The sequence below is a fragment of the Mytilus trossulus genome, chromosome 1 (assembly GCF_036588685.1).
Source record: "Mytilus trossulus isolate FHL-02 chromosome 1, PNRI_Mtr1.1.1.hap1, whole genome shotgun sequence".
In the NCBI taxonomy this organism is placed as follows: Eukaryota; Metazoa; Mollusca; class Bivalvia; order Mytilida; family Mytilidae; genus Mytilus; species Mytilus trossulus.
In genome coordinates this window covers 66,831,223-66,848,551 of record NC_086373.1, presented here as the reverse complement: position 1 = coordinate 66,848,551, position 17,329 = coordinate 66,831,223, and the positions used below count along the sequence as shown (strand labels likewise).

Sequence of the window (17,329 nt, the reverse complement as noted above, 5' to 3'; positions counted from 1 at the left end):
CCCAAACCTTTTGTTCGTTTTTCAAAAGAAAATAATACATGATATTTTTTTTTTTTTTTTTTTGACAGTATCTTAGTATTTGATAAATAATTTTATAAAAAAAATATATACCAGACTATAATGTGGTTGATTAGGGATCAAATCGAGTGCCCCTCTTCTGATTTCATTGAGAGAAAAATGTAACAAAAACCTCCCATTTTTCCCTTCCGTTTTATACAAAAGCTCCCCCTTTCAAACATACCGGATCCTCCCTCGTATAATATATTGCCGGGGACCATGGAAGAATTATTACAGAAAAGATTATTTCCTATCATATCAATTGCACATCCTGATCAAAGTATTGCATATTGATTATGCATCGTGACTAACGTGCAGAAAATACCAGTTTTACACTCAAACGTTCACTCGTCTGCAAATCATCATGATTCAGCTTTGATGACATCATCACCAGTATTGTAAAAACGGAGATCCTAGACAAAGGTGCGTTAGTTGTATGTGGTTCTTCACTCGCCTCGGCTACAACGTACTGCTAATCTAAAAGAGGAGAAACAGAAAAATATCAGACAAAGAAAAATGGTAAGGGAATATATTTTCTCGTAATTAAGTTTTCAAATAATTAATCATTTGCCTGATATTCGAGATGTAATTTTTTTTTATAGTATGAACGTAAAACCATGATCCAGTACTTTAAACTTGATAAGCACGAATTGTGTTATTCCATTACTATTTTAATTGGATAACAAATCCATTTAGAACAATCCCTCCCCCTTTTTCCTAATTCTACTTCTTTTCTGTCAATTCTTCAACCTAGAATAAACAACCCTGATAAAGTTCACATGCATATAGCTGTATAAAGAATACGAATGAAAATTGAAAAGTAATCGTTTCCTAAATCAATATCTCTAATTAAAAGATAAATAGCAATTATTATAACATGATGATCCATATGGAACCCCCTTTTTATCCTCACAACTGCGCTTTCCCGTAATTGTTCGAATTCGAATTTTGCATTTCTTGTAATTCTTCAAGTTGTTTTCCTCTATCCAAAATAAACAAATCTTTCAATGTATAGCTATATATCAAGAATGTATCTCTAAATTCAGATTCAATTAACACAGCAAAAGATAAATAACTATCATTGGTTTTTGACAACTGATCCCTCCCCCCTTTTTACTGCCCTTCCCCGTTTATTACAACTCTTCAACTAGCTGTTTCTGGTCAATCAGAAATTAACAACCCGGGTATTATGTGCACATTTATCTGTAAAAGAGGATTGAACAGTCATCCTTAAATATTACTTTTTCTGAATTCACTCTTTGTTAGTTTAGCAAACGATTTCTTCTAGAATGTCCTTAAATATCAAATGAATCTTAATTACGAATTACAGAAACAAATTTTATATGTATTAGATGAAACACCTGAAAATTGCCTACATCTAAACTTGTAAGAATTTGCTTTGTAGTGATATATCTTCAGAGTAACATCTGATTGCAATAATTATGTTTAGATGTAGTGAACAAACATCTGTTCTGCTGAAAAGATAATATAGTAAGTTTTACTTTCTTCAGATAAGAGGTGTCAATTTTAATTTGTACTCAGTATGTCTCTTTAAGTGCACGCTAGAAAAGGATCAGTTGAATGTTAGACAATCTTGGAAACTACATATGAGTCTTTAATAAGACAATTTTTTAACTGTAATGAGACATTCTATAAACTACATGAGTTCATATATAAGCAGACAATATACAAACTTCATGAGCTCATAGTGACACAATGTTTGACCTACAATGTACATAAGCCCATAATAAAGCACTCTAGGAACTTTCTGATACTAGTATGTCAATGTATGTCACAATCTTGGAACTTAATGAGCCCATATTGACACAATGAGCCCTATAGAAACAATCTAGGAACTTCACGAGCCCAATAGTTACTCAATCTTGGAACTTCATGAGCCCTTAAAATAAATCAATCTTTAAACTTCATGAGCCATAATGCCAGAGTCTAAGAACTTTATGAGGCCATACTGCCACAATCTAGGAACTTTATGAGACCACAATGACACAATCTTTGAACTACATCAGTCCGTAGAGACACAATCTAGGAACTTCGTGGGGCTAAAATGACACATATTAGGAACTTAGGAGTCCATAATAACACAATCTTGAAACCATCTGGGGTTGAAGTCATAAAACTTCAGTGCTCGAAGCAAAAAAATCATGCTCGAAACATGAAATCCAGCATTTTGATTGGTTGATTCTCGAGTCTGAGTACAAAAATCGTGCTCGAAATTTTTATGACCGCAAGGCCTGAGACCATACAGACACAGTCAAATAACTTCTAAAGACCATCATGGCAAAATCTAGGAACTTCTTGAGCCAATTATGACACATTAAGGAAACGTCATGCGACCATACTGACACAATCTAGAAACTTCAGGAATACATAATAACTTAATCTATGAACTGTATGGGCACATACTGACACAATCTTGGAACTTTCTGAGACCATACATACACAATATATGAACCTTTCAATCAAAGAACTCCCTAATACCATTATGACTAGAAACTTGATTAGCTAATTATCGTAATGAGACCATATTAAAAACAATTTTGGAACTTTCTGAGACCATAATGACACAATCTAGGAATCACAGGATCCAAAAATGAGACATTATAGGATTTATATGAGTCCACTGACAATGACACAATCTAGGAACCTCATAAGCCTAAAAAAGACACAATCTAGGAACCTCATGAGCTCATTAGGACATTATACAGGAACTATAATACCGTACGTTATATTGATTACATCAAACGTTCTGAAAAAAATATATTCCCTATTGTTTACTAGTAACACATGCCTATCGTTGACGAAAGAAGAAGCTACATTTCTGATTGATCCTGGTCTATTGCTTTTTGCTTAATGTTCAGTGGCAAATATGTCATACATATTTAGACGGGAACAATTAATTAAAAATAAAATGAAAACAACGGTTTATCGGTTTCATGCGTCTTCTCCCAAATGTTAACTGAAAGTATAACTGTGTTTTTCGTACTATAACTGGTAAAATGTTATAACTACAAGCCAGACGAAAAGCTTTTTAGAAAGCTTATATTGTACAACGTCTGCAATAATAGTACATTAATCAATTTCGGTATCTTGTAATTGTGTATTCGGTAACAACACATCAATTGATTTAGCAGTGAGAGTGTAACTCACAAGGACAAAAAGAAGGTGGAAGAAAATAATGTGTTATCAAATAATGTCTGTAAAAGTGATTAATTTTTGCAGCGTAAAATGGGTTTATATATATGTTCTGAAATCTTGTAAACTTTTAAAAATCGCTTAACTTCTGCTGAAAGATCTGTAAAAGATGGAAATTGCATGATTTCCCACTTATATAATATTATTTGACAGTATTTGTTAAATTACTATGTGTGTTACAGTAAAATATAAGTATGCAAATTCTTATTTCAAAATCTTGGTGACGTCCAATCGAGATCAAAATGAGTGTTTTGTAGTTCACTTCAAACAAACAAAAAAGTTTTGACTTTTTTCACGCTACTTATGCCATTCGAGACAAAACAAATTGTTAAGCCATTCAACAGAATCGGAATTCATAAGCCTTATTTTCAACTGACCTGTACACTCCAACCAAAGCCTCTTTGAATTTAACCGAATAAAGCGTGAGAAAAAGAAAACCGCATCATCTTAATGTACTTTACAATGGATCGAAATAGCATTAACTTTATTTCTTTATTTCTTATCTTCTTTTACAAGCACTTGCAGAATATATATCATACATTAAATACATAGGCAAGAAACACTCGAGGGAGATATGCACATCTATTGCACTTTTACACTTTCTTTTTCTGAGTCAATACTAAAATAATTATATATCACACATTGTTTTCGCTATTGGGTTTACTGCAGTTTTCTCCAACTTTCATCACTTAATTCCGACTAATTTCAGTAATTACATTGATGTCAAGAATTCTATAATATATTTTGCACATTGTAGCATTCGCGTTAATCGTTTAATTTACTTGCCAGTTTCAAATCATTTTCTTAATTGTGTAATATGTATAAAAGCAGACAGCATTGATGATATTGCATTAGTTTGTTATATTTTATATAGTGAGGTAAAATTAACTTGATATTGTGTTGTAAACTGTAAGGTATACGTGTTATATATACCCACGAGGCCGTTAGCCCGATGTGATATAACTTATTTTCATCCCGATATTATGGTAATTGCAAAATGATTACAGCAGTTTGTTATCTTATTTTACGATAAAGTGATAAATCATTTTTTGACTTCTTTAGAAAAAGTGAATCACGTTTTTTTTTTTTATATATATTTGTCGCTGTGTTTGTTATCTTTTTTTTTTTTAAATTGTGTGGGATCAAATTTCCTAAACAACCAGCCATCTAGCAAGACAACAAAAAAAAAACTGCCAAAAGACCATCACAAGCTCCTCGTACATGCACCAAAAATTTTGACGGCATTTTTGACCTCATATTTTTTGTTTGATTTCGTGGGGAGTGTTTTTATTTAAACCAAAACAAGAATTTAGGACATTTCAGCAAATTAAATAGACATGTGTCCCATTGAATGCCATGGTTTCTATATTTAAGACTTTTCACAATCTAGAAATAATTTATATTGATAACGATAACTTCTTTTTTATAATTTTATTCAACTTAACAAGTAAACTGCATGAATCATTCAATCAATCAAGAATACTTCAGAAATGTCAGAATCTGTTTCTCTTATTCTCTGCAAACTATCAGTTTTGATTTGTCTGTTTGGAGTAGCAACCATGTTTCTGATCTAATGTGTATAGAATTTATGTATTTTATAAAACCTGGCAAGATATTCACTTTCGTTGTTATAAAATATCGATTAAGGGAAGACGAGACTGGCACATCTTTGTTTTTACAAGTTTTTCTTAGTGTATATATAACGTGGATGAGCAAAAAATAAAAAAACACTCTTACACATAGAATATATATCTTTGAAATATGTAGCATCAGTGACTTTAGTTATTACGAAGTGACTTTAGAACAAAGACACTTGGGGTATGTGGATCACACTTTATTTAATTTATATTTCCTTGGTATTGTAACTCTTTCAATTATCAAATGTCTTCTTGTTTTTCCCATGGAAAAATAATAGAGGAGCAGCAAGTAAAATCTGTTGTTATTATGCTGTAAGAAAATTACACACACTTAATAGAAAACGAGGGTCTTACTATATGAGCCAAGGGTCTGTGCTTATGATATAATGAGTTCACGAGGCGCAATTATGTTACAGAACTACACAGTCGTACGAAAAATGACATCTAGGTGTTGGGTATTTGATTGAAAATTCAAAACAATATCATGAGCGTGTTATTAAAGAACTCAACCATGTAGTTTATGTAAGAAATATATCTCAACTGACGCATATATGATTGTCATTTTGGTCAGGAGCTACTTTGACAAATGTCAATATATATAAATCGGAGCCATAGTAGATGCAGACTTAGCACCAACATTTAATTTTATACATATGAAAAAGATCGCTCAAAATGCATATGAAATATAATTATATATAGTGTAAGTAAAAGTCATTTTAAGATAATACTGTCTGTTTCTTCCAAGATCATGATAGACAACAGCAATAGGTATATTAAATAAAGAAGATAAGAATTCACAATGGATCTATTCCTGTCAGAGATGATGTCTGAGGAACAACTGTTCATGTATTATAAAATTCACAGTTTACGGCATGTGTGCGAAATAGTGCATTTATTACAGCAAAAAAATCTTAAGTAAACTCTCTATAAACATACAAAGGAAGTTAACGTCTGTAATAGCATTTATACAGGAGATTCACACATTAACGCATCATATCATTTTACTGCATTAAACTACGTTTGAAAATACCATTGAAACCACGTAAAAATAGATAGATTTGTCATGGCAACTCGTTCTCTCAATTCAATTCAACTGAATTTCATAACACGTTTTATTGCGTTTTGTTGCTTCCATTTTAGAATACGTACTATAGCCTTTATATTGTTTTTTCTAATGTAGTCCAAACTTATTTTTAAATTGCGTCTAATCGAGCTCAATTATATATACATATATAACAGAATAGTGTTTAATCTCATAAATAATGGAACATTTCAAAACTACAGCAATGTATGCTAATCTATGGAGTTTTTAATTGCTGTGTGGTATTTAAGTAGCTATTTTTTTCATTCAAAATGCACACATTTCATACATCGGCAATCAAGAAAATTATTCTGAATAAGAAAACTCATCTCGTGACTGGCATAGTCGAGTCATATGCACTTAATTTTAGAAGTCCAACATTAAATCCTGTACTTGTACACTCTGCATGGTATAAGAAAGTCAAGTTCAAATTGACAAAAAAATTTGAACAATTCTTTTTATTATCATCCTAAAAATACAAAGAAATAATAATTTCTATAGTTCTGTTAGTCATACTGCATCGCCATCAAGTATTATATATAATGATTATAAAAAACCTGCCTTTAAGTAAACATTGCTAATCGACTCCTTTTGATATACATTTTTTTTATATCGATAGCACAAAACACTTAATTACAAGAGCCATAATTTTACGTTGTAACTATAATTATTGTAATGTTATGGTATTTAGGACTTGCTTAATGCATTATAATGAAATCATCCGAAGAGCCTTTCAAGAGCTGTGAAATGTATGTTCCACGCGCCATGCACGTTCTGTCGACTGCTGGGGTTAGACAGGAGATCAATTTCAATAAAGTGACAACGAATGCCAGATGATTTGTTTCGAAATAAAGTTAACAGACAGATGTTTTGGTTGCGTAATATTTTGGTTTTTTTTCCTCGAGCATAAATTTCCTATCCGGCGTACAGTAATTGCAAATATCGCTGCACTAAACTTTTGCTATGGTTTCGACATGACGTCTAAACGTGAATTCCAAATTACGGTGAAATTTTATTTTTGTAAGATCGTTACCATAGTACCTACAAAGTTTTCTTCTGTAAGAAAATTAAAAAAAGAAGAAGAAAGTAGGTTTTGATATTTGCAGTCGTAACAATAGAAATTTTATTGCTGTCTTTCTTTTTCAGAGAGAATGCATATCAATCCATGTTGGTCAGGCAGGCGTCCAGATTGGCAATGCATGCTGGGAACTCTATTGTTTAGAACACAACATCCAGCCCAATGGAACCATGCAAGATGAAAAGGCAATTATGTCGAGCGGGGACGAGTCTTACAACACATTTTTCAACGAAACCAGTCATGGAAAACATGTACCAAGAGCTATATATGTTGACCTTGAACCAAGTGTTGTAGGTAGGTATATTTGTCTTATAGCTTGTATTATTTTTAGAGCGTGAAATTTGGGCAAGTATTTTGTTGCAGAAAAGTCTGATATTTACATATCATCATGTGTAGCGAGAAAGACTTCGTGAATGTTTTACTCGCTCGGCATTGAATATATTGTTTTAATGGCGGATGAAAAATGTTACATGGTGGTATTTAAAATCCCCTAAATCTTAATACATAATGATTGACAAAATGGGATCAACAATATATCTTTTCTCTGAAGAAATTTTATATATATTATAGATGTAAAACTTTTTAATTTCCATACATATTGCTTTGAAATATTATCCTTATAACTTGGTTTTTAAATTATTTTTTTTTTTTTGCTTTGTTAATAACGATTATGGTGAAGAAAACAAAGGTGCTTTTTACAAATTCCGTTAATTGACTCAGACATACACGGTTCATTGAAAATATGTATTCTTGGATCCAATTATAGATGAAGTGCGTACCGGATCATACAGAGAACTTTTCCATCCAGAACAACTGATTAGTGGCAAAGAAGATGCTGCTAACAACTATGCTAGGGGACACTATACCGTCGGCAAAGAAATTGTTGATTTGGTGCTAGATAAAATAAGAAAAATGGTAAGTAGAGAGATAACCAGAAATATATGTTTGAGAATACATGTATATCTGGGTATATTTATAGAAGGCAACAAAACACTCATTTTAATTTAAGTTAAAAAAAAAAACACCCGTGTCTTATTTGTAGTCTCAACTTGGATGTCCGTGTTAGACATTCAAAATCAAACGTCAACTGGACATTGAATATTTGATTGATTGTTTGCCAAACGTCAAGTGGCAGCTATTCCATGAATATTCAAGACGAACCTAAAGTGAGAACTGAATTAAATAATAGTGTTCCGCATTATGGGTGATTTTGACAAACGTCTTTAGGTCAAGGAACAATAAATGGGCTAAATCAAAGATTTGGCTAAAATGTATTTTGCAAAACTGGCTCTTTGAACTTTTACTGAATATCCCAAATAAATGTGTTTATATCAGTTATTATCTGAAATATTGCTGATTGAATTCTTTTAAAATAGAATGTTCAACTATTTTGAAAGAATTCAATCAGTAATACTTCAGATGATAAAAAAAAGATAAATGCATATTTTTTTTCTTCGATTTTCAGTAATAGTTCAACGAGCCGATGTTATGCCAGTTCTTTTTAAATTCATGATGTAGCCTATTTACTGCAACTTTAATACAGTAATATTTGCCACTGGACGTTTTAGCAAACAACAATCGATCGTCAGTTTGACAATGATTTATGACTTTGCAATTGCGATGATATGAATTCAAGTTGACTGTTCAACTTGTAGGTAGAAATGTAAAAGATTAGACATATAGAAAAAAAAGCAAATTTATTACACAAATTAGTTCTTGTTTTTGATTTTTATGTCTTATCATAACACCGATGACTCTATGGAAGAATATTTGATAATTTAGTCGTGTTTTCGTTATTATTTGATTGGAAAAACCTGACAATGTTGCTTATATATGATAGCAGCATTACATAACGTGAAAGAATATCAAGAAAAGATATTTAAATAGTTTGTAGTACAAATGATGAATTATATTGTAAATCTTTAAGTAGAAAACTTGAGAAGGTTTATGAGATAACATAGAAACAGACAGTTTAACGTCTTTTGTGGAACATTAGAAAAATGAATTCAAATACTTAATCAAACGCAAGAAGTGATGTTGGCTCCGATCCTTTCGTTTAACTTAGCAATATTTACACTCATAATGTAATTATAATGTTCTTTCGAATAAAATTGTGTTGTTTTTGCGTTTATTTTATTGATTGTCAAGTCTTGTTGGAACCACAAAACTAAAACCATATACATGCATATATGTTTTACAAGTGCATTTACGTTTTCCTTTGTAGGCTGATATGTGTACTGGGCTACAAGGTTTCTTAGTCTTTCACAGTTTCGGTGGCGGTACCGGGAGTGGTTTCTCCTCCTTGTTGATGGAACGGTTGTCTGTTGATTATGGAAAGAAATCTAAGCTGGAGTTTGCTGTATACCCAGCCCCACAGGTAATGTTCAATAGTTATTGTAAACACTTTATTAAAAAAATCTCAGCAGAATTAACTTGGAAAAGAAGTAAAGTCATTAACGTCATTAACCGTACCAATTTTACTGCATAACTGATGACCATTTCGGATTTTTTTTTTTAAACGCATTCCGATATTGCAATTAATTACTAGAGTCACAGTGACATGTTTATTCACTAGAATCACTAGTAACTGGACAATGTTAAGATATATATCACCTGTTTCTAGATCTTCGGAAGCGTATTAGGGCCAAGGCATCCTCTTTAACTTTGGCAAAATTATCAACTTTAATTTGGGAATTATGAACTGTAATCTTAGAATTTCCATTTACTAAATTTAAATTTTCGCGTCTGAATGCATGAAACTTGTTTGATTCTTGTCAACTGTTCGTTATGCTCTTGCACATTTTGTTTTACTTTTCGTAGGTATAATTGCAGATCGTTAATACGAATCTGTAATCGGTGCTTATTGATTAACATTTTTACCACTAGGTTAAAAACACAACTATAACAGTACTTTACTTTACTTGTAGATTTCAACAGCCGTTGTAGAACCATATAACGCCATTTTGACCACTCATACAACATTGGAACATTCCGATTGTGCATTCATGGTTGATAACGAGGCTATATATGATATATGCCGAAGAAATCTTGATATAGAACGTCCGTCCTATACTAACCTCAACCGACTCATTGGACAAATTGTCTCCTCAATTACTGCGTCTTTACGTTTTGATGGTGCTCTCAATGTTGACTTGACTGAATTTCAGACCAATTTAGTGCCTTATCCACGTATCCATTTCCCATTGGTTACTTATGCACCAATCATATCAGGTAATTCGGCATTAATAGTCAGCTAAAGTCTTTTGCATGAATTGTTATTAAAATCATTTGAATTTAAAAAAAAAAAGAGACTATAAATTGCACAAATAAATTTAGGTCGGCAGTCTTCTCAAAAAGCTAAATATAATGGCATATCATAGGTCAACAAATTATCATATCTCCATGCAGTCTTATTCTGATGTTTACAAAGACAACTAATGGGTGGCTTCAATTCCAGATTCCAATTGTGATGTTAATGTCTTGTTGTAAGATAAAATGTATATATCCAATGAATATTAATTTGTATTGCCATTTCAATCTTTGCAGCTGAAAAAGCCTACCATGAAGCTATGTCAGTGTCAGAGATAACAAATGCCTGTTTCGAGCCATGCAATCAAATGGTCAAATGTGATCCACGTCATGGAAAATATATGGCATGCTGTATGTTATATCGTGGTGACGTAGTACCAAAAGACGTTAATGCCGCCATTGCTACAATTAAAACCAAACGATCAATCCAGTTTGTAGACTGGTGCCCCACTGGTTTTAAAGTAGGAATCAACTATCAGCCACCTACCACTGTACCAGGTAATATACAGAATATTTGCTAAAATAATTATACTATTTTGGTAATGGGTTTAAAATTTTCCTTCTTGTTTTGTAACATTGTTTCTTTTGATACTCCGCATTTACCACCCAAAAAAAATACATTTCAAGAGTCTGATGTGCTATGAGTTGTCATTATTTACTATTCAACAACTAGAAATCATTCGTTCCGTTAAAGTATTGTGAATATTCACACAAAAGAAGAAAAAAACACAAAAATGTGTTGGTTCCATATGTATTGAATTCCAAATGTATGACTGCAACCTTGGCCTACAGAACCAGGGGCGGATTAAGAAGGTTTCCAGGGGGACAAGGCTCCCCCTTGTGTTGCCGGAAACGTTTGGTTAATTTTTTAGACATGCTTGGAGCGGTCCCCCTCTAAGGTAGTAAGTGTCCCCCTTTTTATGAACATTTCTTTATCATCCACTAAGAACTGTATATTCACATCATGTAGTACATATATGACAAATACACACAACACCACTACTGATAGGGATTAAGTGCTTTTTTCTACGACCGCAATTTTTTGGTCGTATATTGGGATGACGTCGTCGTCCAAAGACATTTGGTTTTCGCACTATAACTTTAGTATAAGTTAAAAAATATATATATGAAATTTATACACAAGGTTTATAACCACAAAAGGAAGGTTGGGATTGATTTTTGAAGTTTTGGTTCCAACAGTTTAGGAATTAGGGGCCAAAAAGGGCCCAAATAAGCATTTTTCTTGGTTTTCGCACATTAACTTTAGTATAAGTAAATAAAAATCTATGAAATTTAAACACAAGGTTTATGACCACAAAAGGAAGGTTGGGGTTGATTTTGGGAGTTTTTGTCCCAACATTTTAGGAATAAGGGTCCAAAAGGGTCCAAAATTAAACTTTGTTTGACTTCATCAAAAATTGAAATATTGGGGGTCTTTGATATGCTGAATCTAAACATGTACTTAGATTTTTTATTATGGGCCCAGTTTTCAAGTAAGTCAACATCGGGGTCCAAAATTAAATTTTGTTTGATTTCAACAAAAATTGAACATATGGGGTTTTTCAATATCCTGAGTCTTACCATGTATTTAGATTTTTAATATTTGGGCCCGGTTATCGAATTTGTCCACTTTGAAGTCAATCGTAACTACTCGGCCATTCTCGCTACGCAGTACAAGTTATTTCTTCGTGCAACCAGAAAGGCCGAGTTGTTCCGATTGCTTTGAAGTCTAAAGGGTCCGAAATTGAACATTATTTGATTTCATCAAAAATTAAATATTTATGGTTCCCTGATATGCTGAATCTAACCATGTATTTAGATTTTGGATATTGGACCATAATAGATAAATGTCAATTTAAAAATTTTTAGTTCTTAGACCACATTTATTCTGTGTCAGAAACCTATGTTGTGTCAACTATTTAATCACAATCCAAAATCAGAGCTGTATCAAGCTTGAATGTTGTGTCCATACTTGCCCCAACTGTTCGGGGTTCGACCTCTGGGTCGTATAAAGCTGCGCCCTGCGAAGCATCCGGTTGTAGTTTAGCTTATGAATTTATTATATGCCTAAGTCACTTTTCTCATCACTTGGCGTCCGTCGTCGTCTGTCGTCGTCCTGCGTCTGGCGTTAACTTTTACAAAAATCTTCTCCTCTAAAACTACTGGGCCAAATTTAACAAACCTTGGCCACAATCATCATTAGAGGTATCTAGTTTAAAAATTGTGTCCGGTTAACTGGCCAACCAACCAAGATGGCCGCCATGTCTAAAAATAGAACATAGAGGTAAAATGCAGTTTTTGGCTTATAACTCAAAAACTAAAGCCCTTAGAGCAATCTGATATGGAGTGAAATTGTTTATCAGGTCAAGATCTATCTGCCCTGAAATTTTCAGATGAATCGGACAACCTGTTGTTGGGTTGCTGCCCCTGAATTGGTAATTTGAAGGAAATTTTGCTGTGTTTGGTTTATTCTCTTGAATATTATTATAGATAAAGATAAACTGTAAACAGCAATAATGTTCAGCAAAGTCAGATTTACAAATAAGTTACATGACTGTAATGGTCAGATGACCCCTTTAGGAGTTATTGCCCTTTATAGTAAATTTTTAATCATTTTTCTTAAATCTTAGTAATCTTGTATATAAATCTTCTCCTCTGATACTACTAGGCTAAATTAATTCAAACTCAGCCACAATCATCTTTGATGTATGTAGTTAAAAAATTGTGTCTGGTGACCCGGCCAACCAACCAAGATGGCCGCCATGGCTTAAAATGGAACATAGGGGTAAAATGCAGTTTTTGGCTTATAACTCAAAAACCAAAGCATTAACAGCAAATCTAAAAAGGTGTAAAAATGTTTATTAGGTCAAGATCTATCTGCCCTGAAATTTACCGATGAATTGGACAACTGGTTGTTAAGTTGCTGCCCCTGAACTGGTAATATTAAGGAAATTATGCTGTTTTTGGTTATTATCTTGAATATTATTATAGATAGAGATAAACTGTAAACGCAAAAATATTCAGCAAATTCATATTTACAAATGAGTCAACATGTCCAAAATGGTCAGTTGACCCCTTTAGAAGTAATTGCCCTTTATAGTCAATTTTTAACCATTTTTCGTAAATCTTAGTTATCTTTCACAAAAATCTTTACCTCTAAAACTACTGGGCAAAATAAAATCAAACTTGGCCACAATCATCATAAGGGTATTTAGTTTAAAAATTGTGTTCGGTGACCCGGCCAACCAACCAAGATGGCCGCCATGGTTAAAAATAGAACATAGGGGTAAAATGCAGTTTTTGGCTTATAATTCAAAAACCAAAGCATTTAGAGCAAATCTGATAGGGGTTGATATTGTTTTCAGATGAATTTGACAACTGGTTGTTAGGGTGCTGCCCCTGAATTGGACAATTCAAAGAAATTTTGCCGTTTTTGTTATTATCTTGAATATTATTATAGATAGAGATAAATTGTAAACGGCAATAATTTACAACGAAGTAAGACCTTAAAATAAGTCAACATGACCAAAATGGTCAATTGACCCCCTACTGAGTTATTGCCCTTTATAGTCAAAGTTTACTAACATTTTCCACTGAAAGTACTGGGCCAATCATTATAGATAGGGATAATTGTACACAGCTAGAATGTTCAGTAAGGTAAGATCTACAAACACGTCACCATCACCAAAACACGATTTTGTCATGAATTCATCTGTGTCCTTTGTTGAATATTCACATAGACCAAGGTGAGCTACACCGGCTCTTTAGAGCCTCTAGTTTGTATGACGTTTTCCTTTGTAGGTGGAGATTTAGCTCAGGTACAAAGAGCCGTCTGTATGTTAAGCAACACTACCGCCATAGCCGAGGCGTGGGCGAGATTGGATCACAAATTTGACCTGATGTATGCTAAAAGAGCTTTTGTACATTGGTATGTTGGTGAAGGTATGTACAATTCTTGATATTACTTGGATAATGAAAATACTTTTTAACCAGTATTTTTTTTTGAAAAAAGCATCGAATATGAATAGGAAGTTTTATCAACGAATTTAATCTTTTCTACATGGTGTGATACAGAAATATTATTATACTACTTGTATTTCTTAAAACTTTATAAGACTTAAATAAGACCAACAAATATCTGTCTTGTAAGATAGGTATACAGTTTGCCAATTTATATCAAGAAGGGATTTGATGAAAAAAGCATTTCAAATTATTTTGAAGCAGTCAGTTTCAAAGAATTTTACTATTTTTCGTGCGAATTTCAAATTTTAAATTTGACTTGTCGCCCTTTGACAGGTAAATTATCAACAACAGGTTACCTCAACCTTTAATGATGCAACAGTGAAGTGTTTGATCAAAACGATTCATTGTTACTTTATAAGTTTGTGAATTATGTCATTTTAAAATTAGTACAAAAACTATCATGCAGCTTGATATTTAACAGATGACTAGCTGTCTCATTTAGGCCTTTTTTGAAATATTAAACACGAAGTCTTGTAAATATTTCGTGTTTGACATCCTTATCTTTTGGTCTCGATCATACCCTATGAAAGGTTTTTTAACAAGTGTTGTTGACTGGTTAAGTATCAAGATAAATACAAAGTGTTACAATGGATCCATTGACACAAGTGTCTGTCTGTCTACCCATGTGCCTTGTAAAAGCAATTTCTCATTTACCACTTGACGGACATAACTAAAACTTTACACATGCAGTTGTAGAACATTCCACAAGGAAGCAAATATCAAACATAATCTCGGTACACAACTTGTAACAGGGAAATCATTAGATTAACTAACTTTAAAATGCAAAAAGGTTTGCCTGAACAGGGGATATACTTTTGTGAGTCTAACTGGATGCAATTAATTATGAATAAAAACATCAATGAATGCAAAAAATATAAAAAAAATCCGTCTTTAAATACCCGGGACATGCATATCTACTGCTATGCAAGAGAAGACCATCACAAAAATAACTGGGGGATACTTTTTAAGTTAATATTAAGACTACTAATCATTGATTTATTATTTCGTTGAAGGAATGGAGGAAGGCGAATTCTCTGAAGCAAGAGAAGACATGGCAGCTTTGGAGAAAGATTATGAAGAAGTTGGTGTCGAGTCCACCGACGACGGTGACGAAGCAGAAGAGACAGAAGAATATTAATTAGATTAAATAATTTCATTACAGGGGAACAAAATGTTACAAAGAAAAATGTGCTATTTTTTATGTCTTCCTATTATTTAATCAAGTTTTGATATGCATTCAAAATGTAATATAATTTATAAACTTTTTTTTGTAAGTGTGCCTTCATTGTAAATATTGAATTGTGCCAAATTCTTTATTGTGTTCACCTTCTGCATATAAAATGTATTTATTAATTTATTCCTCAAATATAAAGTAACGTTTATAGGAGAAACTTAATATTACAATAGAATAACATAATGTAAAATGAATCAGTTAACTGTATAAGGAAGCATAGCTGATGTTTAAATTTTCTTTTTTCGAAATACTTGCATTCGTAAATGTCGATAGACGCCACAAAAATAAAATTAGGAATTCAAGGTCCCACAGTACAATGCTCTTTCTACTAGATATTGCTATTTTATTACGGTACAATCCAATAAAATGCAGAGCTTAACTTTACATTGGGGCTAAAATAACGATAAACACAAACACCCTTTCTAAGCTTTTTTTTATTTTGAAATGATAATTTAATTTTAACGTACCTTATCCAGACAAACGTCTAAAAGAATCATTTACATTTTTGGATTTGTTTCTCAATATCTAAGAAAAAAAATAGACTGGAAACAAATGTTAACAAATGTCGTAGACCACAACCCCTGCCATTTATCCTTTCCAAAAAAATGAAATAACATTGTTTGTATTTTTGGTTAATATCAAGAATCCGTCCAATTTACAGTATAGCGCTCTCATCTTATATTAACTCTGCTTCCCTATATAGGTATACACCTTCATATCGTGTGAAAACCAGCTATTATTTTGAACAAACGGCGGCTTTCAACGCGTGGTGAAAATATGATAAGATCTGATAAAGAATGTACTTCTTTTAGAAAAAATACAGGCAGATTTTTATGCGAGCATGCTGGACATACTTTACCCACAGAAGAAAGGATAATATAAGAAAAACTGCTTAATGTAAATAATCAATTGTTTTTCCTGATCACTCAAGGTTATTGTTTGCTAACTCAATTGTTTTTTGGGGGGGTAATGCAAAAGATGTGAAAGAAAGGGGCTCAATATAGTTTTATTTAGACTTTTGCAATCTAAGTAACAATATTTCTATGAACTATTTTATCAAAGGTAACCTTATATGGTAGTGTAATTTTATGTGTGAATGTGCTTTTATAAATAGATTGTGTACATGGTTGACCAAACATAATTGTAGAATAATAATTTATTTTCTATTTATTTATTTCTTGAGTTATGATAAATATTTATAATTCATCTCAAACATAGTATATATCACTAGAGTGTGTGTATTAGTCTCATTTAAAAATGACTAACATTTCACAACATTTTGAGTTGAGAGAACATGTTTGCATTTGTATTCTTAATGGATTAAAAATTTTAAAAGTACAAATCTTTATTGATATTCCATTTACTAAATTGAAAAAGAAAACATCGATTAAAATTTACTGCTGACTTGCTTGGGTCATGGGAAAACCTATACTTATTTATGAAGGTGGGTTGAGGTCATTTCTATAAACAATTTTTACATACTGGTTTTTGACATCGTTCTTAGTTTAGTGATTAAGAACATTTAAAGAACATTACAAACAATAGCACATGCATTTAAAAAATATTAAAACTTTTTGCAACCCAGAAATTAATGAAATGACGCGAGCGAATTTGAAATTAAGTTATACATAGGCATATGGTCACTACTGAAGACTTTATTCACAACATACAGCAGATTTCATTAAGTGTGCAGCCAA

General features: G+C 32.3%; 1 protein-coding gene across 2 annotated transcripts; it reads left to right on the top strand.

The window, feature by feature from the left end:
- Nucleotides 1-420: 420 nt before the first annotated feature.
- Nucleotides 421-16,966, top strand: LOC134682853 (tubulin alpha-8 chain-like). 2 transcript variants are annotated; one of them, XM_063541803.1, is made up of 8 exons: nt 421-576; nt 7,135-7,360; nt 7,833-7,981; nt 9,291-9,443; nt 9,994-10,297; nt 10,613-10,873; nt 14,177-14,317; nt 15,412-16,966. In XM_063541803.1, exons 1-8 carry the CDS (start codon nt 574-576, stop codon nt 15,534-15,536), a joined length of 1,362 nt encoding a protein of 453 aa, XP_063397873.1. In that variant the 5' UTR covers nt 421-573; the 3' UTR covers nt 15,537-16,966. The 2 variants fall into 2 exon arrangements, with proteins under 2 accessions (XP_063397873.1, XP_063397872.1); XM_063541802.1 differs by lacking the exon at nt 421-576 and adding an exon at nt 6,917-6,992.
- Nucleotides 16,967-17,329: the final 363 nt, after the last annotated feature.